The sequence below is a fragment of the Eutrigla gurnardus genome, assembly GCF_963514095.1.
Source record: "Eutrigla gurnardus genome assembly, chromosome: 1".
Classification (NCBI taxonomy): Eukaryota; Metazoa; Chordata; class Actinopteri; order Perciformes; family Triglidae; genus Eutrigla; species Eutrigla gurnardus.
Genome location: NC_139915.1, coordinates 19,447,294 through 19,475,264, shown reverse-complemented (window position 1 = coordinate 19,475,264; position 27,971 = coordinate 19,447,294). Strand labels below are relative to the sequence as shown.

At 42.9% G+C, this 27,971-nt stretch overlaps 3 protein-coding genes across 5 annotated transcripts in view; 2 read left to right on the top strand and 1 right to left on the bottom strand.

Annotated features, from left to right (window-relative positions):
- Positions 1-379: 379 nt before the first annotated feature.
- Positions 380-9,344, top strand: lins1 (lines homolog 1). 3 transcript variants are annotated; one of them, XM_084007050.1, is made up of 6 exons: positions 380-736; positions 815-895; positions 1,722-1,857; positions 3,477-4,058; positions 4,229-4,415; positions 8,521-9,344. In XM_084007050.1, exons 1-6 carry the CDS (start codon positions 395-397, stop codon positions 9,197-9,199), a joined length of 2,007 nt encoding a protein of 668 aa, XP_083863176.1. In that variant the 5' UTR covers positions 380-394; the 3' UTR covers positions 9,200-9,344. The 3 variants fall into 3 exon arrangements, with proteins under 3 accessions (XP_083863176.1, XP_083863175.1, XP_083863174.1); XM_084007049.1 differs by having other exon boundaries at positions 806-895; positions 4,232-4,415; XM_084007048.1 differs by having other exon boundaries at positions 806-895.
- Positions 9,345-10,199: 855 nt separating this feature from the next.
- mthfs (5,10-methenyltetrahydrofolate synthetase (5-formyltetrahydrofolate cyclo-ligase)) lies at positions 10,200-14,243 on the bottom strand. The gene is made up of 3 exons (XM_084007395.1): positions 13,885-14,243; positions 11,320-11,584; positions 10,200-10,686 (listed from the first exon to the last, which is right to left on the bottom strand). The coding sequence occupies exons 1-3, from the start codon at positions 13,993-13,995 to the stop codon at positions 10,460-10,462; spliced, it is 603 nt and encodes a 200-aa protein (XP_083863521.1). The 5' UTR covers positions 13,996-14,243; the 3' UTR covers positions 10,200-10,459.
- Positions 14,244-15,826: 1,583 nt separating this feature from the next.
- fah (fumarylacetoacetate hydrolase (fumarylacetoacetase)) overlaps positions 15,827-27,971 on the top strand; it is a 31,630-nt gene continuing 19,485 nt past the window's right edge. Inside the window, exons 1-8 of the mRNA XM_084007273.1 lie at positions 15,827-15,983; positions 17,242-17,352; positions 18,268-18,389; positions 18,606-18,655; positions 19,027-19,117; positions 19,954-20,051; positions 22,584-22,636; positions 22,781-22,880. Coding sequence (XP_083863399.1) covers positions 15,903-15,983; positions 17,242-17,352; positions 18,268-18,389; positions 18,606-18,655; positions 19,027-19,117; positions 19,954-20,051; positions 22,584-22,636; positions 22,781-22,880 — 706 coding nt within the window. The 5' untranslated portion in view covers positions 15,827-15,902. The remainder of the gene's footprint in view (positions 15,984-17,241; positions 17,353-18,267; positions 18,390-18,605; positions 18,656-19,026; positions 19,118-19,953; positions 20,052-22,583; positions 22,637-22,780; positions 22,881-27,971) is intronic.

The window sequence follows — 27,971 nt, the reverse complement described above, 5'->3', positions numbered from 1 at the left end:
TTGCTTCTTATACAGTTTGTTTGGCTTCATTTTGAAACCGGAAGTTGTTATTTGCTTCTTTTAATATACGATTTGTTTAGCCTTTATTTTGAAACCGGAAGTTGTCGCGGTTGGTTCCTTCCGCTAACTTTGTAAAGTTCGCCGCTCGCTCCCGATCTGGGCAATCTGCATGCGTCTACCGTCAATGAGAGTATATGGGGGCACTTCCATTTTAGTGTCGGCTGGCTTGACAACGGAGATTTAAGTGTCGGCTGGCTTGACCGCAGTGGCCTACAGTCTTCACCAGAGTAAAGCGAGTTGAATGACTTTTATTTTGAAGGCTCGTGTGGTACATCCGGTTACTTAACACTGTGATTTGACTCCGCTCGTTGTTTCTTCCGCTTGTATATATCACATGGAGGCTCCTCCACGATTCTTGGCCATGGAGTTCTGCAGACACCTGCCGTCCCCCAAAGAGCGCTTTGAGCTGCTCACAGACGCCTACAGACGTCTACTGACGGGGTCACGTCCCAGCCAAAGTGCTGCGGAGGTGGCTCGCGTGATATTTTCCGGGGTGTGTGGAGCAGTCGATGACCGGGAGGACGGAGAGTCGTCAGAGCTGACCTGCATCAGTTTGACTCTGGTTGACAAGCTCGCCTCCAGCCTGCTGTCTGGCGGTCTGTCTCCAGCGGTGTCTTCATACTGTGCGTCGGTCCTGGCGGGGCTGTTTCAGGACCTGGACCTCATGTCACAGCTCGTAAGTCGCTCGCTCACAGAAACACTGTTTTATATCTTGCGTTTTTGTTAAAATACCACTACTCCACAGATCCAGCAGTTCCGGGCTGAGGACCAGATCGCCTCTCATCTGGCTGCGAAGACTGTATCGGCGTGTGTTTTCTATCAGCTCAACCAATCTGTGAGTTCTCCAGCTACCAAAGCCTGTTCATTTACTTGAACTTGCGCTGGACGATATGAAGGTTTAATGTCACTAAAACATACTAGAATAACTTTCATTTTCTTAAGAAATAAATACTCTCTCTTTTAATTAAAAGTCAAATACTAAATAAGATTCTTCCTGCATCAATAAAGGATAATTACATAAAAAAAAATATTTTTGTATCACCTTAAATCAGGCTCTATTTCACTTTAGTGAGTTAGAAAGCTTTTTCAAGTCAATTATGACGATAATGACGATTATCCCGATAATTAGGCTTGGGCGGTATCTGTTTTGTCAGAACTTTATACCTTCCTGACATTATAAGGCTCTTAAAAGCCAGACCACCAGCCCATGGGGCTGCAACCGTAACCTGTTCAAAATGCAGCATTACATTTCAGGAAAGCCAACAGAAAATGATAAAAAATGAAAGTAAGTTACAACACAAAACATTAAACAGGATGGCAATAACCCTTCAAAGGCAGCAGCAAAGGTCAGAGTCAGCGGAGGCCGGAGTAAAAGGAAAGTTTCTCTGGAGGTCACGTCAAAATTTAACCAAGCTTTCCATCTCTCACCTGCCAGTTACACTTTAGGGACGACTTTTGCTGGCGACGTAGTCCCCTCTTCTATGTAGGGCATAGTGGACTATGTAGGGAACTACGTCGAGCACTACGTCAAACCCTACGTAGAGGACTATGTAGATTCTACATAGTCATTTACATAGAACTCCCAGGATGGTGAGTAGTGTCTGGTGAATGAGTGATTTCAGACAACCTATATGTGTCTAATATCTACATTGATTTCTCAGGGTACCGTCAGTCCGGTCTGGCAGCAGAGGTGTGTGCAGGCCTTTAACAGCTTCTCCCCAGCTGGTCCTGAACTGGACTCCTGTCTGTGGTCACTGACTGAAGTCATAAAACGACTTCTTAAAGGAGCTCACCGAGGTAAAACCACATAGTTAGTCCAGCAGCTGCCTGTTCATTAGAGAAACAACCAGACGTTTCCCTTATTCTGCACATTAGGGATTGATCATACCACACAATACCAATGGTGATATCTATTTATATTACTCTATTAACCTGTAATGTCTGGCCTTAAAATGAGATGGTGATGATATTTTAGGAATTTAGGGCAGACATCAAAAACATGAGCTGCTCCACCTCTTTGAGATGAGAAGCACCACAGCAAGCTACGTTCCCTTTCTGCCATTCTGCTCAGTTCTTATTTATCATTGGTTTACACAGTCATGTGACACAGGCTGACTAAACATGATACTCTGTTTTGGTACGACTATAAAACTGAAAACGACTGAAAACGTCTGGAGGTTATACAGCCACATGTTTTGTACTCCTCAATAGTTTTTAAAGGACTTGATACCAAATGAGTAGCTTGTGAGTATCAAAGTATCGATCCTGCAGGATGGATCTGCCCGCCCCTATTGTGCATCAGTCATCTCCAAAACTAGAACACTGAATGACTGATGAATGAAATTGCATTGCTAGGCAACAGCTTGGGTCCATGTTTACTTCCTGTCAGCTGATGTCATTCACATACACTGCAACAGGAAATAAACTGGGATACATTTGGACTATAGCCAGGTTGATACTGCACTTTTATGGCCAATTCTGATGGTCTTATTTAAGAATGAAATGAAAGAGGGAGCTGTAGCTGTCTGTGGCTGCTAGTGAAGTTACGCGCCAAAGAGTGGAGACGCCAAAAGTATTGATACTTTTGCAAGTTAGTATCCAAGTCGATCATTTTTAGTATCGATTATTTTCGAGTATTGATTTTTTTTTTTTGGACAACCGAAATATCTATTGCCTCTCAACAGCACTTGGCAAAAGTGCTGACAGAGCAAACTGTTTACCTGGGGGGGTAAACGGCTTGCCATTGGTTGGAAGGTGTTATTAGTTAACTGCCGTATTAAAGTAGTGCAGAGGGGTGGTCGGTGTTACCACAGACCTTTATTTATGTATCTTATCAAAAAAACATTCAAAACACACACATTAACTTTAAGATGAGGGAACAAGAAGGTCAAACATGACTCATTTCTAGGTTTAGGACTCCTGCAGCACACTATCCAGAGCATATCCGTTACATCTACAAGGCAATATGCCAACGGCTGAGCCGGCGGCTAGCTGCTAACAGTGCAAACAACAGCAACAGTTCTGCGAGAACAGTGGCCTCATTTATAAAGCTTGCGTACGCACAAAACGGGGCTGAAAACGTGCGTACGCCACTTTCCACGCAAATGTTGTGATCTATAAAATCCAAACTTGACAGTTTTATAAATGAGGCCCCAGAACCTTTGTACCTCAGTGGAACCGGACGGGGGTGCTATCAGCTGCAACCACCGTATGAGTGCAGTGCAGATAGGCAGCCGTGAGCAAACCAGTGGGGCACGCTCACATGTACTAACATGCACACAGTTCTTAAAAAGAGGAATCAATTATTAAAATGATAGCGTGCAAAAAAGTTTCCACACCAACCAGTCAACCCAGCCTGCATGTTGTGTTGTGGAGTCTCAGCTCTCATTTTGAATCCATGTATTTTCTTCCATTAGAGATCCTCAGGAAGCTTCTGGCAGATCTCGACTCCAGCCTCGGTGCTTTATGTTCAAGGTTTCTCCCTGAACAGAGACCTGAGCTAACGCAGTGTTTGGATCATAGCAGTCGACGCTGGGGAACAACGCTGTGTCTCCTGCTGGACCTGCTAGAGGTCCTGACTGCATCCAGTTACATATATGGATCTGGTGTCTGTCTGCGGTGTCAGAGAATGACTCACATTCACTCCTCAGCCCTGTTGACAACAGTCAGCTGCTCCTCTCAGGGTTTCGTGAAGAAGCGAGCGCTGCTGCTACTGAAGAGAGCGCTGCTTCACAAGGCTGGAGAAGACTGGGCTGCAGGAGAGGCTCAGCTCGCTGGGCTCAAACACAAACACTTCAACGCTGATATGAGTCTGCTGGCTCACAGCGTGTTGACAGCAGTGGCTGCTGATTGGCTACAGAGTGTTCAAGTTGAGTCTGCCTCTTTCTTTGGAGGGAGCAGACTCATCCGAGAGGAGGCAGGCCAGAGAACAGACAGTGTGATGCTTAGGGCCATCAGCCTGCTGCTTCTCAAGTCTGTGGAGCTTCACATCAAGACAGGTGAGAATTCACAATGGAAATCACAACACGCTACATGGTGTATGAGTTTATGCATTTATTCGCAATATTCAGAGGAATTGGTTGAATATACGTACCGTTCTGGGCCAGTAATGTAGTGAGACACCCTGAGTTGAGTGGTTCTCCTGATTCCTCATCATGTCCTCTCACAGCAGGAGTGGACGGCGCCACAGAGGTTTATGGGTATCTACAGAGTCTGTGGTTGTTCCTGAGGCAGTGCAGTGTCCAGCTGACAGAGGTCACTCACCACTGCGGCTGGGTCAGCCTGCTGTTTGGAGAACAGGATGACGACATGATAGAGGCAGCCAAAGCTTTCTTTTCCATCTTCCTCCATCACAGGTAGAGGTCGACTCATTCATCTAATACATAGTTACATATATACAATGCATATTCTATATTTACAGTATGTATCTCGTGTGAGTGACACGAAAAACCCAAATTATCCTACAGTCAGGGCTGCACGGTGGTGTAGTGGGTCAGTCCCGGCGGCATGGGCGGGCATTGACGGGCCGTGCCCGCCCACAGAGTCAGCTGTGCCCGCCCTGGCCTGGAAGCTGTTTATTTTATTTGGGTTTTGTTTTTTAACTCGGAGTGGCCAACTCTCTATTATTCCTATCTCGGTTTGACGATCATACAATTCAACCAATCCAATCAACGAACAAAGGGGTCATTCCGTGTCATTTCATAAAATTTCTGAAAATCTTCCCACCTGACCATCTCAGAATGTCCTGAAAAAATTAAAGTACAAAGACACACTTGTTAGTAGGACAAATCCAAAATATTAGGTCTCTACTCTCAATAGTTTTCTCATGAAACATCATTGAATGAAGAGTAGTTTAGACGGTTTTTGGCATCATACTCTGAAAAGCCATTTTTAAACAGCAATATCTGGAAAACTATCTCACCTGTGGCCTTCAAAATTTCTACAGTGTATATCTGTTACTAATAGCCTCCAGACATGGAATATCGGGGGTGTAGCTTTATGATAACCTAGTATGGTAGGTACTTAAAATGTGGCTTGTTGAAATAAAGTAGTACATTTGAAGAGTGGCTGAGCTCCCATTTTTGCAGATAAAAGACTTCTATCACTTCTACCTCCATCTCTGGTGTTAGCTTAAACATTCTACAAAATATGGTTTCTCTTAGATTATTAGTTTCACAGATATTAAGGCTCAAAAATGGAAGTAAACACATCTTTGCCCAACTTCAGAGTCATATTCCAAAAAACTGACAGCACATATCAGGTCCAAACTTACTTTTTTTGAAAGATCATAGTCTTGTTAAAATCATATTAAAAAATTGGGAGGGTGTTTTGCCTCATTTTGTCGCAGTGATTTTTTAAAATCCTGATATTGGTGGGGTTTTTCTGGCCATTTTTGGTACTGCATGTCCTAACAGCCTACTTGTAAACATCACAGCAGGGCAATTCAATTGTGTTTTTTACCATTTACCAAAGAATTACATGTGACTAAATGCTACTGATAAATTTAGCCTTACGAAAACATTAAAATGTAGCACAGTTGTAGTTAAAAAGGCAATTAGTCCTTGAATGTGAGTTAAACATGGTGAAAGCAGCTTTTAATGTCTTGAACCATGAACAAACATAGCATAATATTGAAGACTGTACATTTTGTCATACTTTAAGTACATACATTACACAACCAAATCAAATCTTAATTTGAGCATAAAGATTTTACATTACAGTACAAAAGTCTCCAAAGTTTGATATTGAATAACAGTTTGTCTCTGTGCTCACTATGAGACAATATGTGAGTTGTGTGTATGATCAGAAATGGTGGATAGGAAGTATCAGAGATGTTTCAGATGAAGATGTACTGGTTCAGTTCATGCACCCACATGGCCCTGCCAAGAGTTTCTACTGGCCAAGAAGAGAAGACGTGCAATGTCCCACTGCAGGATAGAATTGCAAGATTTGACGTTCCCTCTACAGAAACTGGGTGCATGTATGCCATCAAAAAAGATGAGCACAACAGAGCAGAGATGTACATTAGACAATTTGTAAAGTGACCAAATTAATGAATGTGACGAAGGAATTGGATCTAAAAGATGAAAGATGTGTGATCCCTCATAGTGAGCATAGAGACAAACTGTTATTCAATATCAAACTTTGGAGACTTTTCTATTGTAATGTAAAATCTTTATGCTCAAATTAAGATTATTTGATTTGGTTGTGTAATTTATATACTTAAAGTATGACAAAATGTACACTCTTCAATATTATGCTATGTTTGTTCATGGTTCAAGACATTAAAAGCTGCTTTTAGCATGTTTAACTCACATTCAAGGACTTATTGCCTCTGTAACTACAACTGTGCTACAATTTAATGTTTTCGTAAGGCTAAATTTATCAGTAGCATTTAGTCACATGTAAGTCTTTGGTAAATGGTAAAAAACACAATTGAATTGCCCTCCTGTGATGTTTACTGGTAGGCTGTTAGGACATGCAGTACCAAAACCAGCCACAAAAACCCCACCAATATCAGGATTTTAAAAAATCACTGCGACAAAATGAGGCAAAACACCCTCCCAATTTTTTAATATGATTTTAACAAGAATATGATCTTTCAAAAAAAGTAAGTTTGGACCTGATACTTGTCAGTTTTTTGGAATATGACTCTGAAGTTGGGCAAAGATGTGTTTACTTCCATTTTTGAGCCTTAATATCTGTGAAACTAATCATCTAAGAGAAACCATATTTTGTAGAATGTTTAAGCTAACACCAGAGATAGAGGCAGAAGTGATAGAAGTCTTTTATCTGTAAAAATGGGAGCTCAGCCACTCTTCAAATGTACTACTTTATTTCAAGAAGCCACATTTTAAGTACCTACCATACTAGGTTATCATTGAGCTACACCCCTGATATTTCATGTCTGGAGGCTATTAGTAACAGATATACACTGTAGAGATTTTGAAGGCCACAGGTGAGATAGTTTTCCAGATATTGCTGTTTAAAAATGGCTTTTCAGAGCATGATGCCAAAAACTGTCTAAACTACCCTTCATTCAATGATGTTTCATGAGAAAACTATTGACAGTAGAGACCTAATATTTTGGATTTGTCCTATTAACAAGTGTGTCTTTGTACTTGAATTTTTTCAGGACATTCTGAGATGGTCAGGTGGGAGGCATTTGATGAAATGACACGGAATGACCCAAAGGCGACGTGCTGGCCAATTACAGGTGTTGGGGGGGCGGGTCACTGAGTCATACTCATGAGAGGGTAACGCTGTTAGTACTTGACGTTCATGGTCGCAGTTGCTCATAGAGTCGCTAGTTAGCTGTGGTGTTCGGTATGGATATCCGTATTTTTTCCCCAAAAAATACGCGGACAAGAAGTGACGACGAGAGCGGGAGTGAGCAGGAAGCAGCGATATTCACTTCTACTGGAAACGTCAGCACTGAAGTCAACAGTAACACTGGAGTAAACATTCCCGCTAGAAGAGGTAGCTGCCTAGCTGCTGTAGCTACCTCTCCTAGTATGAATGTTAACTTCAGTGTTCAGGTTGACATCAGTGCTTCTTTTTCCAGTAGAAGTGAAGCTGTATGGTGCTATCTGCATGCCACAACCCTTGTTGCTGGTCTTCTTGAATAAATGCTTCAGTTGAATAAATGGACACAGCACTACACTATTTTGTTTGTTTGTTTTTTAGATTTTGGGATGAACTGCCCCTTTTTAGTAAAAGGAAAATTATTTCTCCGCACTGTAGGAGTGGTCACAGAGCCATTGTTCAGCCTGAAGCAAATAAAATGTATGTTGAAAAAGTTTGCCCGCCTAAAAAAATGTAATGCCCCCCCTTAATTTTTTTTCTGCAGCCGGGTCTGTAGTGGGTAGCACTGTCGCCTCACAGCAAGAGGGTCCCGGGTTCAATTCCCGGGTCGGCCGGGGTTCCTTCTGTGTGGAGTTTGCATGTTCCCCCCCGTGTAAGCGTGGGTTCTCTCCGGGTTCTCCGGCTTCCTCCCACAGTCCAAAGACATGCAGGATGGGGTTAGGTTAATTGATGACTCTAAATTGCCCGTAGGTGTGAATGTGAGCATGAATGGTTGTTTGTCTCTATATGTTGGCCCTGGGATAGTCTGGCGTCCTGTCCAGGGTGTACCCTGCCTTCGCCCAATGATTACTGGGATCGGCTCCAGCCCCCCCGTGACCCTGAATACAGGATAAGCGGTAGACAATGGATGGATCCTACAGTCAAACCTGCATTGGTAGAGTTGAACATTTGCTTAGTGGTTGGTGGGAACATGTTATTATACATGATATAAAAACGTGGGGAAATTGAGTCCAGGAAAAAAGATATAAAGAAAGAAGTAAGAAAGAGAGTAAGAAAGTAAGAAATAAAGAAGTTGCCCTTTACACCCCAGAAGAGAAACAGTAAAGTCGTGTGATGCAGTCCAGCAGCTACCTGAACGTCTTGTTGTCCCTGCAGACAGCGTGATGGCTTGGATGACGTTTCCTTGTTGGAGGCAGCCTGTGACTCTGGCTGTAACCCTCACTGCCACTTCCTGCTGCTGATCCGCAGCGTCTCTTTCGACCACAGCATCCTCCTGGACTTCCTCATCTCCACCGAAACCTGCTTCCTGGAGTACTTTGTGCGCTACCTCAAGTACCTCACGGGGGACTGGCAGGGCTTCGCTGCATCATGTGGACGAATCGGCTCGCCAGACCGTCGTCCTTCACCGCAGCGGTCAATATGCGAGCCAGATGAAGTCCGCTGCCGTATCCAGAGCACAGGTGTTACGTCACCTGTGGCTGCTGGGTTTCACCTGGTAGAGTATGATAGTTCCGACGACTCCGATCCAGATAACATGGATGTTTCTGTGGATGAACCAGCACCGTCTGCTTGTGAGAAAAGTCGATTTGTTGCGTCCAACTCCACACTGGAAAGAGGGCCGTCACTGCTGCAGAGTCGGCACACGTCACGTCCAAACTCGTCAGAAACGTTAACCAGAGCAGTCTGTACTCAGTCTGTACTCTGTTTGTCGGAGCTCAGAGAGGTGGTGACGAAGCTGCACACAAAGAGACTCTTCCCTTACAACCCGTCTTCACTCTTAAAGCTCTTAGCACAAGTAGTGGACTCTTACCAGCAATCACGTGGAAATCAGTGAAAATCATCAAAATATGCTTAAAACTCTTAAAATGGCACTTGACCATACTGGAATCATTTAGAGTTTGATAAGAATCTAATATTTTCATTGAGTCACAGAAAAAAATCAAATAATTGTAAATCATAAGGTCTCCCTGCAGAAATAAAGGATAAAAAAATGTATAAAACAAATTCTTGTCTCCTGTATTTTTTATATCAGGCTCTATTCTTCACTTCCCGACTGCGACGGTGATCTGGACAGCTTTTCAAAGTCACTCATGATGATACTTTATCATCACGATAATGGAAATACACCACGATCAAGTAAATGTGTTTTTATCAAGATCTGTGATAAAATCCTATATCCTAGTCCAGTTGGTCTGTTTCTTGGCTTATATTCTATAAACATGAAGATCATCTTTTTTTACATTCCCATCCTACAGCACAAGACATTTTGATTTCAGAAGTTATCGTCCGTTTCAACTTGTTTCCACTGTTTTTCTGGCACCACAATGCACACACACCTGCAGAGACGTAAACATGACGTTTAGTCTAAAGCTATCTATTCAAAACACTTGAGCACTTCCCAGTACAACTTTGTCAATTTATGTTTCAATTTATTCTTAATTGTAAGTAGATCGTTGTTAGCAGGACATTTACAGAATACTGGCACAACATATTCAGCAACTTCAACACAAATAGCAATACAGGCACTAAATTAGAAGCTTAGCCTGTATCCTGTCATCATATAGCACAGCAGGAATGCCGACAGGTGAAATTATTCATTCAATTATTAATAATAACTGTATACCAATGGGCCATCAATAGTCTTATTAGTTCAACCTGGGATAATCATGGCATAACGATTCAAAATGTCTTCAGAAAAAAAGACTATTCGGCCGTGGTTACACTTGGCTTTTCAGTACAAATTTTGTCATCCAATCAGCCAGACCACATGCTGAGGAGGCCTGGCTCACATTGAGATGGACCTTAGTGAGGACAGTGTTTCTGACATTTTATCAAACCCCCCCCCCCCCCCCACGGGAGTTCCTCTGTCACCTGAACACCTGCTGTCTGACTCCTGTTAACTTACTGCTGATGAAAACAACTTTAATTCAAGTGAGGCTTTGTGATCTTCCATAGAACAAGCCTACTAATACTACCATTTTACAGCCACGCCTTTGACCATGAAATATATCTGCAGGTTTAACTGTTAAATAAAGCCAGTGTTGATTCCTGGACCACCGCTGGTGATTGTTTGATTGATTGATTGATTGATTAGCTACTCATCAGCCTCATACAGAACTTCATCTATAAGCACGTCGTTGTCGTCAACAGGGATTTCCTGACACAGCTGCTCTTTGAAGGCCAAGGCGATGGTGTAAGGCTTTCCTCTGGGGTGTCTGATGCAGCGCTCCAAGTAGGTGTCATAGAAACCCTTCCCTCGGCCCAGACGCCTCCCCAACTGGTCAAAGCCCAGGCCTGGCATCAGGATCAGGTCAAGACCTCCTACATAATGAGAGCAGATGGTGTAATCACTGACGGTCTGAAGAACGTCACCCCTGCCAGAGTAAGCTGTGAGCTAATTTACATCTGCAGTTCCTGGGCAGGAAACAGAATAAACCTCTCTGTATAGAAAATACTATAATAATAACGAAAAAACTGTTGTAGAAAAACTCACATTACAAAACAGTATTTAAGCTCATCAGCAACAGCACAATAAGGCAGCACAACAAAAACCACAAGATCTCACAACATTAAGCCATGCCAAGTGTTTGCAATCACGCGTGATGGCTACATGATGAGGTGGATTTTAGCCATGATTTCACCTTGAATCTAAATTCAGTGAGGCTGCAGCTCTCTCTTATATAACTTGGCACTGAGCTCCAAAGGTTTGTTGCTCAAAGAGAGAAGGCTGATGTACGATCTGTGCTGTATTACGGCACGTTCGCCTCCTTTAGTCGTCCTAGTCCTCTTCACATCATCGGAGTGCAGTGATATGAACTCTTTTAAAGGGGGAGGAGCCACATCACGACGAGGGAACCAGCTAACCTAAAGATACACTGGGTGTGATGAACTGGCTTCGCAGTCCAGGACTCTGGCGTGTCACCTCCAGTTCTAGACAAGATGATGATTATGTACCTGCAGCCAGTGCTTCCTCTCTGCTGTGGTCATCCTCAGGGGGCTGTGGGATGTTCCAGGACGTCAGAGGCAGCGTCTTCATGTCCTGCAGACTGCTGAGCTTCAGCATGTCCATGTGGCTGCTGCTGCTCTCATATCTGGGAATGAAGCAGCTTTTGCCGCATTTGAACACATCTTTGATGATTTCCTCGGTATGTACTTCATCGTCCATGCTGAGAAACACAGCAATCCTCTTACAGGACACGTACTCGGGATGTCTAAACAGCTAAAAGAAAACACAGAGGAACCGAAAGTCAAGATCTGTGACATGATCAGAGCCCAGGAAAAAAACAAATAATGTGAGGATTCTTATCTTCATATATATATATATATATAGAGAGAGAGAGAGAGAGAGAGAGAGAGAGAGAGAGAGAGAGAGAGAGAGAGAGAGAGAGAGAGAGAGAGAAAAATATATATAAAATGAATAATATAAAAAAAATGTACAGACAAGAAGCAGAACTATTGACCATACTTGTCTAAAAAGGTTTTGAGTGTGGAAAAGAAAGGTGTAATTCTGGCTTTACTGGCGGAAGGATACAGTGAGCGTCAGGTTGCTTCCATCCTTAACATTTCCAAGACGGTGGTTCATAAGAACAAAGGCCAGCAGCAGACATGAGGGACAACAACACTACAGACTGGCAGAGAGACGACTCTTTACTGCCCGGGGATGACCAACTCATTCGAATGTCACTCAACAACCATAGGATGACATCAAGTGACCTACAAATAGGATGGAAGATGGCAGCTGGGGTGACGATGAGGACGGTTGGAAACAGGCTCCTAGAGGCAGGACTAAAGTGCTGCGAAGCCAGAAAAAAAGACTTTCATAAATGAGAAGCAAAGAGGAGCCAAAAGGCTGAGGTTTACAAAAGACCATAAGGACTTGACCGTAGAGGACTGGAGTAAGGTCATATTCTGTGATGCGTCCCAGATTCAGCTTTGCCCAACACCTGGGCAATATATATATATATATATATATATACATATATACATACAGTGGCGCCGCCAGCCGGAATCCTGTACGCACTGTCCGTACTTTTTTTGAAGGTGAAAATAATCAAATCAAATCAGCAGGCTAGATATTTAAATTATGCAAATCAGCGTCAGATCTACTAGTGCCCTTATGATGGGGCAGTCATATTATAGTACTAGTAATACTATTAATACGACTTCCGCATTCACACAGTCGGCGAGTTTTTGCCAGCTGTCCTTCCTGCATTTGGCAGATGAAACTGTTGCCTTTTGCCTGCATTATATGTTTAACGTCTTCGTGTTTCTGTAAGATTATGGTTCGCTCCTCGTACGTGAAATACGCCGCTCCGCTGCCGTAGACTGATCCATGTTTGTGATTGGTCAAATGCTGCAAACACCGCCTCTTTCATGTGCACGCGCTCATAGCTGGACAGGTAAACCCTGGGTTGAGTTAACGAGTTGATAACCAGCTTCGTGTGACCGCTTATCACCGATTGCCTTTGTTAGGGTTACTTAAGCTGGATCTCTGAAAGATACCCTGGGTATGTTGAACTCGCTTCGTAGTACAGGCCCCTGGCCTGAATTTTTGTGTCTGTTATGTCTGTTGGGAATGACTATGAATTACAAAAAATGGATAACCAAATAATTACTCAAAGATCATTCAAGCTGTTATATTATTCTATACAGACAGTGTGGTAACAGGGAGAAGACATTGGGGGAAACTGATCCCGGGCTAGGAGTCGAACCCGTGATCGCCGCGTCGAGGACGTTGAGCCTCTGTACATGAGGCGGCTGCCCTAACCACTGCGCCACTGGCCGCTCCATGATGAAATAATTTCTGTACATAAATCATTACATATGTGTATAATAAATTGTTTGAATGTATTCTGTGTGTGTAAATTTTCCCCAAATGGTAAAATCATCACTCTCCTAAATCTCTCTCTCTCTCTCTCTCTCTCTCTCTCTCTCTCTCCCTAAACTCTCCAAACTATCTTCAAATTATATAAACGCTATTCAACCTCTAGTATCCAAACTCTCAACTGACCGCAACTCTGCTTCAAAACCCACATTTTGAATGGAGCCTGAGGGTTCTATATAGCTGTAAAACCTCGCGGCAAACTCTGAACCACTTTCCGAAGCAGTCACGTGGTACAGCCGGGCAGCGAGGCTTCGGACGTCATCATTTTTGGCCCCTCCCCTAAATGAAGCAAGCCTAGATACGCGCTTCGCGGAAACGCCCCCTCCATTACTCGACACACGCTTCGAAGCCTCGGCGGCGCCGAGTCGGCGCATCTCGTAACATCACTAATATATATATATATATATATATATATATATATATATATATATATATATATATATATATATATATATATATATATATATATATATATATATATATATACGCACACACACATATACACACACATAAATTCCGCAATTTACTTCCAAGACTTCAAGAAGTTTTATTGAAAGAAGACCAAAGCAAACCGTTTGATCTATACGAGAGCTGGGCTATACCCGTCACGCTAGATCTACTTCCCCTGAACGTACCTGCTGTGAAAGTACTCGAGACTGTCGTCGTTTCTCCTCGTAACTCAACGCTGCAACACGTCGCTTTATTTCCTTCCGCAGCGCTTGCTTTGCTGCACGGACGGCTGCCATCCTGCCCGATCTCTTGAAATCAACTGTCTTGAGTCAAAGTGAGGACTTAACCAATAACGTGACGTTAACCCTAACCCAATGTGTGTTCTGGGTGCGTGTGTGCTTCGGTTAGTATTACTGTGAGCTTGTCTGCTTTCCGGAAGTTAAACATTAACACGTATATCAACACATGACAGGCGTTGAGCGCTATATCAAAACTAATGCGACAGTGACTCCCCTCCCAGAGTGACATGACAGTCAACACTCCACACCGGGCTGTCACTACGACGCATGTCTGTGACGTCAGCGGCATACCGGAAGTTTAAAAAGTAAGTCAAAACATATGGGCGCGTTTCGGATCGCATGCATTTGCGCCGATGCATGAACGAGACTTGAGAGGATCCGCCGGAACTCGTCATAAACACGCCAAGTTCCCACTACGTCAAGTCGGACACAGGTGCACTTCACGGACTTTTTTTTATTTTATTTTTTTATTTAAACTTTATTAATAATTGTATACATAACAAAAACTATCGCGCCAGGGGAAACTTCACGGACTTTGCACAAAGAATATGGCCTACTCAGTGGCGCTGGCTTTCTTCATCGCTGACGAACTCGAGCCGAGGCATTTGAAGTCCCGTTGTTGACGGAGGCTGAGGAATTTTCTCACGTGGGAAATACCACGTGATAATTCTAACCAACTAGTGCAACGTTGAGGGGAGTGTCTTATGTCCGCACTTATTTCAGACCATCTGCAGAGAAAAGCATGCGAAGGGATCGAGGTACCCTGGAGATACCGCGAGTTTTTAAAGTCATGTGACATGTCGCAAAGGGAAGTTATCACCAGCATTTGTGACGTTTTTTTCCCAGAATGCCTTGTTTTGCGAGGCAAATGCATGCGCATGCTTGATTCGAAACAAGCCTAAAATTTGTAAAAACGTCAAGAAACACTCATTTTACAGAATAACTGTTTAAGTATTAAATACGCAATTAGATCAGAAAACCACATCAGGTAAGATATTGTTACATTTGTGATGACAGTTAGCTAGCTAGCTAGCAAGCCAAACAAACGGCAGTGTTGGTGACGCGCATGTCCAATTTAGCAGCCGACTACAAAGACGTCACAGGGTCGCGACCATATCACGTGACCCAAAACATCGCGGGAACAAGTTTTTAAGAGCTGCTTCTTGCAGCGCTTGGCAGCACGGTCTACGACGGCTGCAACCGGCTTGCCAATAGAGAATGGTTCTCTATTGGTTAAAAGTTCAATGACGTGTGTGTAACTTAGGCATGGGGTGCCTAAACTTATGCATAGCACTGTATATATAATGAAACTCTTCATTCTAATATTGAAAAGATGTAGAGGTTACGTTGAGTCACTGCCAGCGATCATGCTGACATTGCCTCTCCTAAACTAAGCATATTTTCTTAAATTATTTCTTAAAAATGTGTCAAGTTGTTCCTTATAACCGAGTCCTCTTGATATGTGGTTAGGAATTTGTTTGGGTTGATTAAATGCATTCCCTTTATTTATTTTCAACTGAGATTTATTTATTTATTTATCTTTAAAAAATGATTTCACGAAAAAGTGATTACAGAACAGGTGAGGACAAGTTCAGGCACATAACCAAGCAAAAGAGATTATACATAGTAAGAAAAGAAAAGAAAAAAGCATAAAATAAACAAAACACACAAAAAGGCAAACTTATGGTGTATATATACATATTTTAAAACATCATAAAATGAATAGTAGTATTGCTGAGTCATTTACCAGGCTGGCTTGCATTACCAAACGCCTGGTTTAGGGTGGATCCGATATAGGAGGCATGTGATTGGCTCTGAAGTGGAAGGCGGGCCTGTCCAAAGTTAAACATCTGGAAGTGCTTGTGCTGCTGCTCAGTCACTCAGTACCTAGAGCCACAGAGAAGATGTCCTTCATAAAAGTAGATGCATCGTCTGATTTCTCCTTCCACAACCTCCCATATGGAATATTCTCCACACCCGATCATGTGAGTGCACTTTTCTTATTTCTACTGGGTTTGCAAACGGGTAAAGGAAGTATTTTCAAGTCAGACATGGGGGGGACTGTTGAGGACTTCTGCTTGTTACATACATGTGGGTCCATGAGGGGTGAGATGATCTGAGATTGCAGAAGTGTACTGAGGGATTGGACGTATGTTGAAGTGGAGTCTGACGGCTGCAAAATACCCAAATACCAAAGGCAACCCAATCAAACAGCATTAATAATGTGAAAGAATATGGAAATATTAAAGGGAGAATATAAAGCTGCAAAATGCAAAATAAAACTGCTCTGTTTTAACCCTCATCCTCCCAACATTGGTCCCTGTCGACCCAAGAGCTGTAGTTTGTAGTTTTATATAAACATCTGGTGTCTTTTAAAAGGTAATAAGCTAAGCGATATGAAGTCACTGTAACTAAATTAAGCTATATTAAAGCAAAATTTAAGAGCAGTGAAGGACAAAACTTAACATTTAATCCTCACCTGGTATAAAATCTAAATTTCAGAGGCAATTTCACAGACTGTCCTCCTCGAGAAAACGACCACATAGGTCGTGTGTCAAGCACCGAATTACGACCATATGTTACGTTTCAAAATAGCGCGCCCTCTACCTACCCCCCCCCCCCCCCTACCCCTAAAATTGTGTTGTATGATTAAATAATGTATATCTACAGATGGGGACCATTTGTGCCACTAAAACCCACCCACATTAACTTTGGGCCAATAGAAACAGATTGTGACACATCACATCAATCTGTCAATCACACTTCACTCATACTTCCAGTGGCGGTTCAAATGTGCTTAATCTGTGTTACAATTATGAGGGGGTACTTGGAAAATGTTCTCCCCTGGCCCTAAAAAGTTGTGTGCTATCGACAGTGATACAACTGAATGTCTTTTCCTATTCTTTGTCTTCACTTGATAATATGCATTTGGTGAAAATACACTAATATACCACATTTTTGACACAATTTATAACGATATTTTCAGGCGTTGGGTTTACAGGTTAAAATAATAATAATCCTTTCTTCAAATAACATTTATTACATGTTTTTTCTTCCAGTAGTTTCCTTCCACTAGTTTTCCTTGTATGTTAAATATGTCGGCAGGATGAGGGTTCAATCATTCAGGTTACCTTGTGAGACTGAAAAGATATGATATAATTGAACGTATTTAGAGCCTTTTGCTAGACGCAGTGTGGAAGTGTACTGTGGATCATTATGTCACAATGTGTTTGATTTATCCAGCCCAAACGTCGCATTGGTGTTGCCATCGGAGACCAGATACTGGACCTCGGTGTGATAAAGTCTTTGTTTCGTGGGCCTGGGATTTCCCAGCATCAGGATGTCTTTGACCAGGTAAGTTTAAGCATTTATAGTAATAAGAGTGAAGTGCCTTTGGCTTCTTACCTGACATGAGTCAGATGTACTTCAAAGTATATCTTCGAAGCAAACTAGTAGTATTACACTGTAAGTCCAGCGAGCAATACCGAAATATGGTAAAAAAAAAAAAAAAAAGTCTAACTCTAAAAAGTTCTGTTTGGCTTAAGTAGAAGCACACACCTATTGATAAAATGTACCAAAAATAAAAGTGCTCATTATACATAATTACATTTTCCATATTATCATATTGGATTGTTATGTAATTTGGGTTTCTACTAGATCATGTTTACATGCTTTAATTTTCCTCTTTACTTTTGTGTATTTTTCATAAAACAAATGACCATCTTATGAACAATGTTAAACAAAAAACAGTAGAATACAAATATTTTTTAAAGCATTAAATCATGTAAACATGTTCTAGTAGAAAACCACAATACAACCCCAAAACATGAGATGTCTCCTTAAAACCATGCTTCCACATTCATGCATTGGTGATAATAATCCAAAATAATAATGTAGAAAAATACACCTAAGATCTCTATGATTACTTTCATTCTTGGTTTTGGGCTTGTGATTTTTGGCCATCACCATCTTGGTTTGTGGCCCTTTCCTTCTTACCTTCTAGGTGTGTTTATTATGTGTCGGCTACATTTTGTTGATACGTCTGAAACCAAACTTTTTCTGCTGACTTTTACTTCAGTACAGCGTCTACTAAATGTAGTTAAAGTGGAAAGAACATTACTGGATTTACGTTTGAAAGGACCTATCATACATACTTTAGTATGATCATACTTACAGTCATTTTGGAATCTAGAAATATGTCAAGTAATTAAAGGAATACATGCTTTGTATCATATTTGATTTGACTTTTTATCTGTGTCACTCTGCAAGCCCACACTCAATGCTTTCATGGCTCTTGGTTATGAGGCCTGGAAGGAGGCCAGGAGGACCTTGCAGGGGTTGCTGTCAGCCAATGAGAGCACACTGAGAGATGATGTCAGTCTTCGGAGCAGGTCAGTCGGTGTGGTCTGTAAATGTCGAGTTGGTGGGTTGGTTTGAATTGTATAATGTCCTCTGAACCACACAAAATCCATATTTCAGACATAAATTCATTGCAAATGCCCCTGACGTGTATATTTGAATTATTTCCTATTTGCACCGACTTCTTTCTTGAGACAGCTTGTTGATGTTGGAGCTGTTGTCGTACCTTTCTGCCCTTGTCTCTGCAGAGCATTTATCCATCAGAGTACAGCCACCATGCACCTTCCTGCAGACATTGGTGAGGCTCTCCTGATATCAGACACTTTACCATCAAGAGGTTGTTTTTTCATGTCACTCTGTGTTGATGTCAGTAGTTGGCCGTGGTGTCTCTGCTTTATGGTCTGTTTACATGACGTGTTTTGAATTGTTGTCATGCGCTCATCGAAAAAGTCCCCAAAAGCAGCAAATAGTTTTGGGGACTTTAAGGAAAAACAGTCAAGAGACCAAAACTACACTACACAGGGTGTGCACATCAGCACCAGAGGGCACTGTTTAACAACATATTACATTTCTAGTACCCTTGACTTGGCTCACCCACTCATGTTTTTGCTGATAGACTTCACTAATACAAGAGTGTGTGAATATTTCTGCCTTTTCTGTTTTTCACAGGTGATTACACCGACTTCTACTCCTCCAGAGACCACGCCACCAACGTTGGCACCATGTTCCGGGGGAAGGAGAATGCTCTGATGCCAAACTGGTAAATCATCAATCAAATCAAACCAGCAGGACACACCAACAGCTGGTGGTACAATGAACAAAAAGCCTTGATACATGCCCAGTGTTGGGGCAGATATCGAGAGACAGCTTAAAAAAATCTTTGGAGTGAGATGAATAGATTTTTTGTGAAGCATCCTGCCACAGCACAGGCAGCCTTCATTTGTTCTCTTCTTCATGCTCCCAAATCTGCACAATGAAATGTAGCACTGCATCAGTGTTATTGACTTATTATCTGGCTATAGTAATGTGCTTTCCTACACTGTGACGAGTGTTCTATTTTTCTCATTTAGAGGCTAGCTAGTTGGCTAGCGAGCATGCTAATTCCATTCTGATTTCATGAGGTCCCACACAAAAAGCACAGTAGGCTTGGTCACCATATTTAACATGTAGCCAGAAATGACTGTTTAATTTACTGTTCATGGTGGCCCTTTCATGCTTATCGCTAACATGCTAGCTGTTGCTGATTATGGTTAGCAAAGTTCTGTAATTGTCTATTATAATGAACAATGTAGTTTCAACTCTTTGTGAAGTTAACATGCAAGGCTGGGATCTGTGTATGCTAGTGATGAGCATTAGCAGTCAGCATTAATGATTCTGGCTACTTGAAAAGGGCAACGGCTAGTGTTGTGGCTATAGTCGTGTTGGCTTCGTTGGTGACGGTTGGTGACTGAAGCTGCCTCCATAAATGTCACCTGACTCCAGATCAGCTCAATTACAAAATGAAAATCTATATACACTGTGATCTATGTACAATCTGAACTGTATTTCTTCTGTGGCCCCTTCTGCTGTGCTAACATTCAGTCTTGTGTGAGGCAGGTTGAGGCTTCCAGTGGGCTACCATGGTAGAGCATCATCAGTGGTTGTTTCTGGGACCCCCCTCCGCCGCCCCACAGGCCAGATGAGACCTGACCAGAGTAAGACCCTTACACCAGTCACCAGTCTTGGACTATATCCACTCCACTGCATTCCTCAGACTAAGGAAACAAAAAGTGTAAAAAACAAAGCAACAGAAACGAGGCTTGAGTTTGCTGTAGTTCCACGTATTCTCATGCCTACATTACCCACAGTGCAAGTCGACTGCCACTGTTTTGTTGGAGATGGTTGTGTTATGCTAGTATTAGCTAATGTAGCCTGAAGCCTCTGTAGCCTCAAGCAGAGATTAGCAGTGGGTGACGAGGCGAGGGCGAGGTCTAGTAAGCTCACTTCTGTCAACTACAGATTTGTTGTTTGTTTTGTATGTTTATATTTATATCCACATTTTCATTGTATATATATATATATACAGTGGTGTGAAAAAGTATTTGCCCCCTTCCTGCTTTCTTCTTTTTTTGCATGTTTGTCACACTTAAATGTTTCAGATCATCAAACAAATTTTAATATGCCAGGACAACACAACTAAACACAAAATGCAGTTTTTAAATGAAGTTTTCTTTTATTAAGGGGGGAAAAAATCCAAATGTACATTGCCCTATGTGAAAAAGTATTTGCCCCCTAAACCTAATAACTGGTTTGGCGTTTGCGATAACTTGTAATGAGTTTTTGACACCGCTGTGAAGGAATTTTGGCCATCTCCTCTTTGCACAGTCGTTGTAATTCAACCTTATTGGAGGGTTTTCGAGCATGAACCGCCTTTTTGAGGTCATGCCACAGCATCTCAATAGGATTCAGGTCAGGACTTTGACTAGGCCACTCCAAAGTCTTAATTTTGTTCTTCGTTAGCCATTCAGAGGTGGACTTGCTGGTGTGTTTTGGATCATTATCCTTCTGTAGAACCCAAGTTCGCTTCAGCTTGAGGTCGCGAACAAATGGACGGACATTCTCCTTCAGGATTTGTTGGTAGACAGCAGAATTCATGGCTCCATTTATCACAGCAAGTCTTCCAGGCCCTGAAGCAGCAAAACAGCCCCAGACCATCACACTACCACCACCATATTCTACTGTTGGTAGGATGTTCTTTTTCTGAAAAGTGGTGTTACTTTTACGCCAGATGTATTGGGACACACACCTTCCATAAAGTTCAGCTTTTGTCTCGTCAGTCCACAAAGTATTCTCCCAAAAGTGTTGGGGATCATCAAGATGTTTCCTGGCAAACATCAGACGAGCTTTAATATTTTTTTGGCTCAGCAGTGGTTTTCGTCTTGGAACTCTGCCATTAGGCCATTTTTGCCCAGTGTCTTTCTTATGGTAGAGTCATGAACATTGACCTTAATTGATGCAAGTGAGTCCTGCAGTTCTTTTGATGTTGTTCTGGGGTCTTTTGTGACCTCTTGGATGAGTCGTCGCTGCACTCTTGGCGTCATTTTGGTTGGCCGGCCACTCCTGGGAAGGCTCATCACGGTGTAATGTATTCGCCATTTGTGGATTATGGCTCTCACTGTGGTTCTCTTGAGTCTCAAAGCTTTAGAAATGGCTTTATAACCTTTTCCAGACTGATAGATCTCAATTGCTTTCTTTCTCATTTGTTCCTGAATTTCTTTGGTTTTCACCATGATGTCTTGCTATTGAGGAACTTCACTTTGTCAGGCAGGTCCTATTTAAGTGAATTCTTGATTGGGAACTGGTGTGGCAGTAATCAGGCCTGGGGCTGGCTAGAGAAATTGAACCTTGAAGTGATAAACCTTAGTTAAGTTGTGTTTTAACTGGAGGGGCAAATACTTTTTCACACAGGGCCATGTAGTTTTGGATTTTTTTCTCCCTTTATAATACAAACCTTCATTTAAAAACTGCATTTTGTGTTTACTTGAGTTATCCTTGACTTATATTAAAATTTGTTTGATGATCTGAAACATTTAAGTGTGACAAACATGCAAAAAAAGAAGAAAGCAGGAAGGGGGCAAATACTTTTTCACACCACTGTATATACACACTCACCGGCCACTTTATTAGGTACCATCCAACTGCTCGTTAATGCAAATTTCTAATCAGCCAATGACTTGGCAGCAACTCTATGCATTTAGGCATGTAGACATGGTCAAGACGATCTGCTGCAGTTCAAACCGAGCATCAGAATGGGGAAGAAAGGTGATTTAAGTGACTTTGAACGTGGCATGGTTGTTGGTGCCAGACGGGCTGGTCTGAGTATTTCAGAAACTGCTGATCTACTGGGATTTTCACGCACAACCATCTCTAGGGTTTACAGAGAATGGTCCGAAAAAGAGAAAATATCCAGTGAGCGGCAGTTCTGTGGGCGCATTATGCCTTGTTGATGCCAGAGGTCAGAGGAAAATGGCCAGACTGGTTCGAGCTGATGTGATTGGCTGATTAGAAATTTGCGTTAACGAGCAGTTGGACAGGTGTACCTAATAAAGTGGCCGGTGAGTGTATATATATATATATATATATATTTGCATTTCTCTTAACAATTATATTTATATTGATACAATAACTTTAGAAAGCTGAACCTCTTTCAGCTGATGACAACCATGTTCTCTTTTTCTTTCTTTTAGCACAACCTCCAGTGTTTGGTCCATCTAAGCAGTTGGACATTGAGCTGGAGATGGTGATTACAGTGTTTATTTAAAGTTTGTAATGTTTGAATTGATGTTGACGGTTGCCTGGGATGAAGGCCAGAGTTGCCTCCTCTGCTGCCTTCTACCAGTCTGTGATAGTCAACATTTCAACGTTTCTCCTTTACTCTGACTAGGCCTTCTTTGTTGGAGGAGGGAATCAGCTCGGGGAGCACATTCCCATCGAGAAAGCCCACCAACACATCTTTGGCATGGTGCTCATGAATGACTGGAGTGGTAAGAGCCATCTTCCTTGAATGTGCCTGTAGATGGTTTTATGGATATGAAGCTGATGGTTTGCTGCCAAATCAGCAGCTCTGATTAGCAGTGACGTTTCACTTAGAAGCACACTTGTTCCTTAATTTAGCTCTGCATTATACATGTTGATGTCACTTCAGATTTAGTGGGATGGAGATGATTTTAGGTTAAATGGCAGTCGGTCCTGTTCAGAGCATGTGTGGGTATATGTATTATTGATTCAGCTGAAAGTATCTAGCGAGCATGTGAATGGAGCTGTTGCTCTGTGACGGTCTCTAATATCTCCTCTTTAGTCAGTCGTACTGTAGCTTGACAAATGCTTCCTTCATCTCTGCCAGCACAAGTCAACTACAACAAATATTCATTATAGCATCAGAAAAATCTTAATTTCAGTTTTTCCCCCTGAGTGTATTGAATTTATTAGGCACTTTTACAGCCAACATCAGCAAAAATATTCATGCTTATGTTTTTCATCGTTAGTGTTATGGACCTGCATTTCTATAGCGCGTTTCTGGCCCTTTTCACTTCTCAAGGCACATAACACTTCATTCAGTCTACATTTACACATTCACACATTGAGGAGCTGCCTGCACATCAGGATCTAATCTAATCTAACTCATTCACACACGTTTTCTTCCAGCCATCTAGACCAGTGAGAAGCTTTAAACATTGAATTAAAACTGTTAGCAGCATCTACACATCTGCTTGTTTCATGTTCGTACGTCAGAATCCATATTCCGAAGACTCAAGTTCTACAGAATTCAGACAGGAACACGATGGTGTTTCAGTTGAACTGGTGACTGTGATAACTGGTGACTCTCAGCTCATAGTCACTTCAGTAAATGGTTGGTGTAGATAACAAACACAGATGTATTTAAAATATATTGAAGGCTTTTATGAGGACACCTACGTTTTCTGTTGGTGTTTTCAACAGTTGAGAGTCACCAGTTAACACAGTCACTGGTTAAACCTGAACACCAGTGGTGGCGTCTATAAACGTGTTGACTACCACTGGGGGCTATTGCACGAATCCTAGATTAGGAATTAAGCCAGGATTTCCCAGTCATCTTGAGTGCCTGATTAAAGCGCTACAGTAACAGTATAAAATCGTCTGGTTCATTAAGACACAGTACTTTTTACGGAGGAGCTTGAACTCCTGACGCCTCCATCAAAAGCTTGTATTCAGTTTGTGATAACTACGCTGCACATGCCGTTGTCATCATGGTGAATTTGGGATCTGCATCAGTGAATCAGTGATGGATCTAGGGGTCTAGTTGAGGAAGGATTAGTTGAACCTGGCTTCACTTAGTCAGCTGTTCATCCTGGTTTGGTTTTGGCCTTGGGTGGTTAATGTTATGTATCTGCCAAGCTGTTACACTCCAACATACTTTTGAGGGAAGTATATTCATCAGATCAAAAATGAATAACAATTTTACTTGTGAATGCATCTAAAATGTGAATGGGGAGTGTATGTGGCACATCCTCCGCACTGAATATTTCAAGGCCAGCCCATCATACTGGTGCCGTAAACAGAGACTCCTGTTCAGACATTTTTCTTTTTCTTTTCACTGCTCAGTGCGAGACATTCTTCCGTCTGTGACATTTCTGCTGAATGTGCAGCTCAAAGTGAACCAATCTAGCTTTCATTTTTGTACTATATGATCATTTTTTCTGCCATACAACTGCATGCTGAGTTGAAATGGCCCCGTCCCTCCTCTTTCCCTCTGTTCCCAGGGAAGCGCAGTGGTTTAATTGAAGAGTAATCTGTAAAAGCTCACAGTGGGTGAGGGACGGCTCGGCCAATAAGCCGCATCAGTTTGAAGGCAGACATTGAGAGGCCGTCCAGACGAAGCAAAACAAACTTCTTTTCTCCGTTTTGCCTTGGCGTCGTTTCAAGAAAATCCGCGTCCAGACGAATCCACTGAAAACGACTCAGCGCGCTGTAGTACATATTCCAGGCCCTTATGCAGCGCTGTTTCTGCTACAAAAACGCAGAAGAAGAGACGGAGCTTGACCAGATGTTTGCTATTGCTATGGCAACATGTGAGAGTTACGGCTAATCTCCGCCCAACCACCCAATCAATAAACACCCATAAGATGACAACTTGGCCCATATAAATAAAACCAACAATAATCATCAACAGCCGTCACCCTAAGGACCTTGACGAGCCGTTGTCACACGTTGGGGATGGATTAATTAGACAAATAAATGCCTACATTCATGTGAAGTTAGCTAGCGGTTGTTTGTGAGCATCGTAATAAAGTAGCTTTTTCCCCGGAATATCGCCCCCCTTTCTCGGCTCCGTTTTTTTTCATACAGTGGCCCTGATATGCCGTCGTACAGACGAGCAGAATATCTGCTACGATATGCTGCGATGACGTCGTCAGCGTATTCGTTTTCGCCGTCCACACGAAAATTAACACGAAACGGAGGGGTGCCGTTTTTTTCTTTTCCACCCTGAGAGCTGGTTTAAAAAAAGTGTGTTTTCAAACCGCGAAAACGCAAGATTCGTATGGATGGGAGGGCGCAACGCACAAGACTTCTGCGTTTACGCACTGAAAACGTTTTCGTGTGGACAGGCCCTGAGAGATGCTGAGGACGTGCAAGGACAACTACAGGAGAAAGCTGGAGGCCAAACTCCAACAGAACAGTGTGAGGGATGTGTGGGCGGGCATGAAGCACATCACAGGGATGAAGGGGAAAGACAGGTAGACATCTGGGAGCCTGGATAGAGCTAACCAGTATAACCAGTTTCTCAACATGTTTAGCTCACCTCCTGTTACCCCTCCGACACCCCCAGCCCCCCACACACTCACACTGTTCCAAATGGTAGGACCCTCCCCCCAGCATTCTCCTGTACAACACCTCTCCATCTGCTTCCCCCCCCCCCCCATCCTCCTCCTCCAATGATGACATCTGCTCCAACCCCTGTCCAATGGTGACTACAGCCCAGGTAAAGAGGCAGCTGGAAAGACTGCATCAGCAAAAGGCTGCAGGCCCTGATGGTATCTCACCAAGGATCCTGAAGACCTGTGCCAGCCAGCTGTCCCCTGTACTGGGACATCTGTACAACCTGAGCCTGAGTCTGGAGAAAGTCCTGTTGCTGTGGAAGACCTACTGCTTGGTCCCAGTCCCCAAGAAACTGAAGCCATCTGACCCAGCAAACTACAGACCAGTCGCACTAACATCGCATGTGATGAACGTCCTGGAGAGGCTGGTCTTAGCCCAGCTGAGGCCACAGGTGAGGACGTTTCTGGACCCATTGCAATTTGCCTATCAGCCCCATTTAGGAGTTGATGATGCTGTCATCTACCTGCTGCAACGAGCCCATATGCATCTGGATGGTGGGGGAGGCACTGTGAGGATCACATTCTTTGATTTCTCCAGGGCTTTCAACACCATTCAGCCTCTGCTAATGGGTGAGAAGCTGCGGGTGGTGGGAGTTGACGACTCTGTGATCTCCTGGATTACTGACTACTTGACAGGCAGGCCACAGTTTGTCCGTCTGGGCAGTGTCCTGTCTGATGTGGTGGTCAGTGATACAGGAGCTCCACAGGGAACTGTGCTCTCGCCCTTCCTCTTCACCTTGTACACCACTGACTTTCAGTACAACTCTGAGTCATGTCACCTGCAGAAGTTCTCTGACGACTCAGCTGTTGTCGGGTGTATAAGGGGTGGAGATGAGGGTTCACAGCCACTACGGATCAGGGGGAGGTGGTGGAGGACTACAAATACTTGGGAGTGGTGATTGACAACAGATTGGACTGGAAATCTAACACAGAGGCTGTGTACAAGAAGGGGATGAGCAGACTTTATTTCCTGAGAAAGCTGAGATATTGGGGTGTGTTGGGGCAGCAGCATCAGAGCCAGCGACACCAGCAGACTTGATAAAATCATCAAGAAGGCTGGCTCTGTACTTGGTCTCAGGCTGGAGTCTCTTGAGTCCGTGGTGGAGAGGAGAACGCTGAATAAACTGTTATCTTTTTTTCCTTATTTTCCACCAGTGTTTTCTTTTCCTTGGTTGTTTTGGACCTCCTCGTTTCGGTTTTTAACCGAGGAATTGGAAGCTTGTTGCTACTTCCCTCCACCTCCCCCCTGTGATAGTGGAACGACCTGAGGGGGGAGGGGCTCTGTGTGTGCACGAACACAGCCCTGCATGCTGATTGGACAGGATGATCCGGGCGCTGTCAATCTTGCAAAACAAACAACAGGCTCTACGTGCACGTAGAGGCACGCTTTTTTTTTCTAAAACCAGACGATTTATGTTGTTCTATCGGAGCATAGTGTCGGCTTCAGTGAATATGATCAAAAAAATGTTGCAGACTGGGACTTTAATAGTCGCATAATATGACTGCCCCATCATGAGGGAAATACTAGATCTGACTGATTGAATGAATGCGTTAACTGCACTGATAGCTCAGTGGTAGAGTTACAGCCCCATGTACCGAGGCTCGCCCTGCGGTCCTCTTTTAAATCATGTCGTCACTCTCTCTCTCACCCCTTTAACTCTCACACTGTCCTCCCACAATAAAAGGCCAAAAATATAACTTTAAAATAATGAATGTGTTGCTTAGCTGTATTCTTATAACGTGGTGTATGACAATATCAGCCTAATTCTTCCACCTGCAATCCCGACGATGTAAAAACGGACTTGGGAGCAAATCAAATAAATATAAAAACATAATTCAAAGTGGTAAGTAGGCTGTATGCTGACACAGATAAGTCATGCCCTCCGATGATAATCTGTATCTCTCATATAAAACACCGTCAGGGGCAGAAAAAGGGTTTTGCCGGTCTCTGAACACTATAGTTCTCCTACGAGACCCTCTCACGATCCACCGAGTTTCTTTTTTTTTTTTATCCGCGCACCAAGAGAGCTTATTGGTCAGTAGGCAGTGTTTTTCTCCACGTTGATCACTTATCAGGAACATAACCTGCTCCGGAGCAGGTTAGCTCTGCAGCGTAAGTATCCATGGCAATCTACCCCGGTAAGAAGTGAACCAGCATCGTAAATTACCTCGCTAAGCCCAAATCCTGCTTCGTAGTACAGGCCCCTGATACAGGTAATC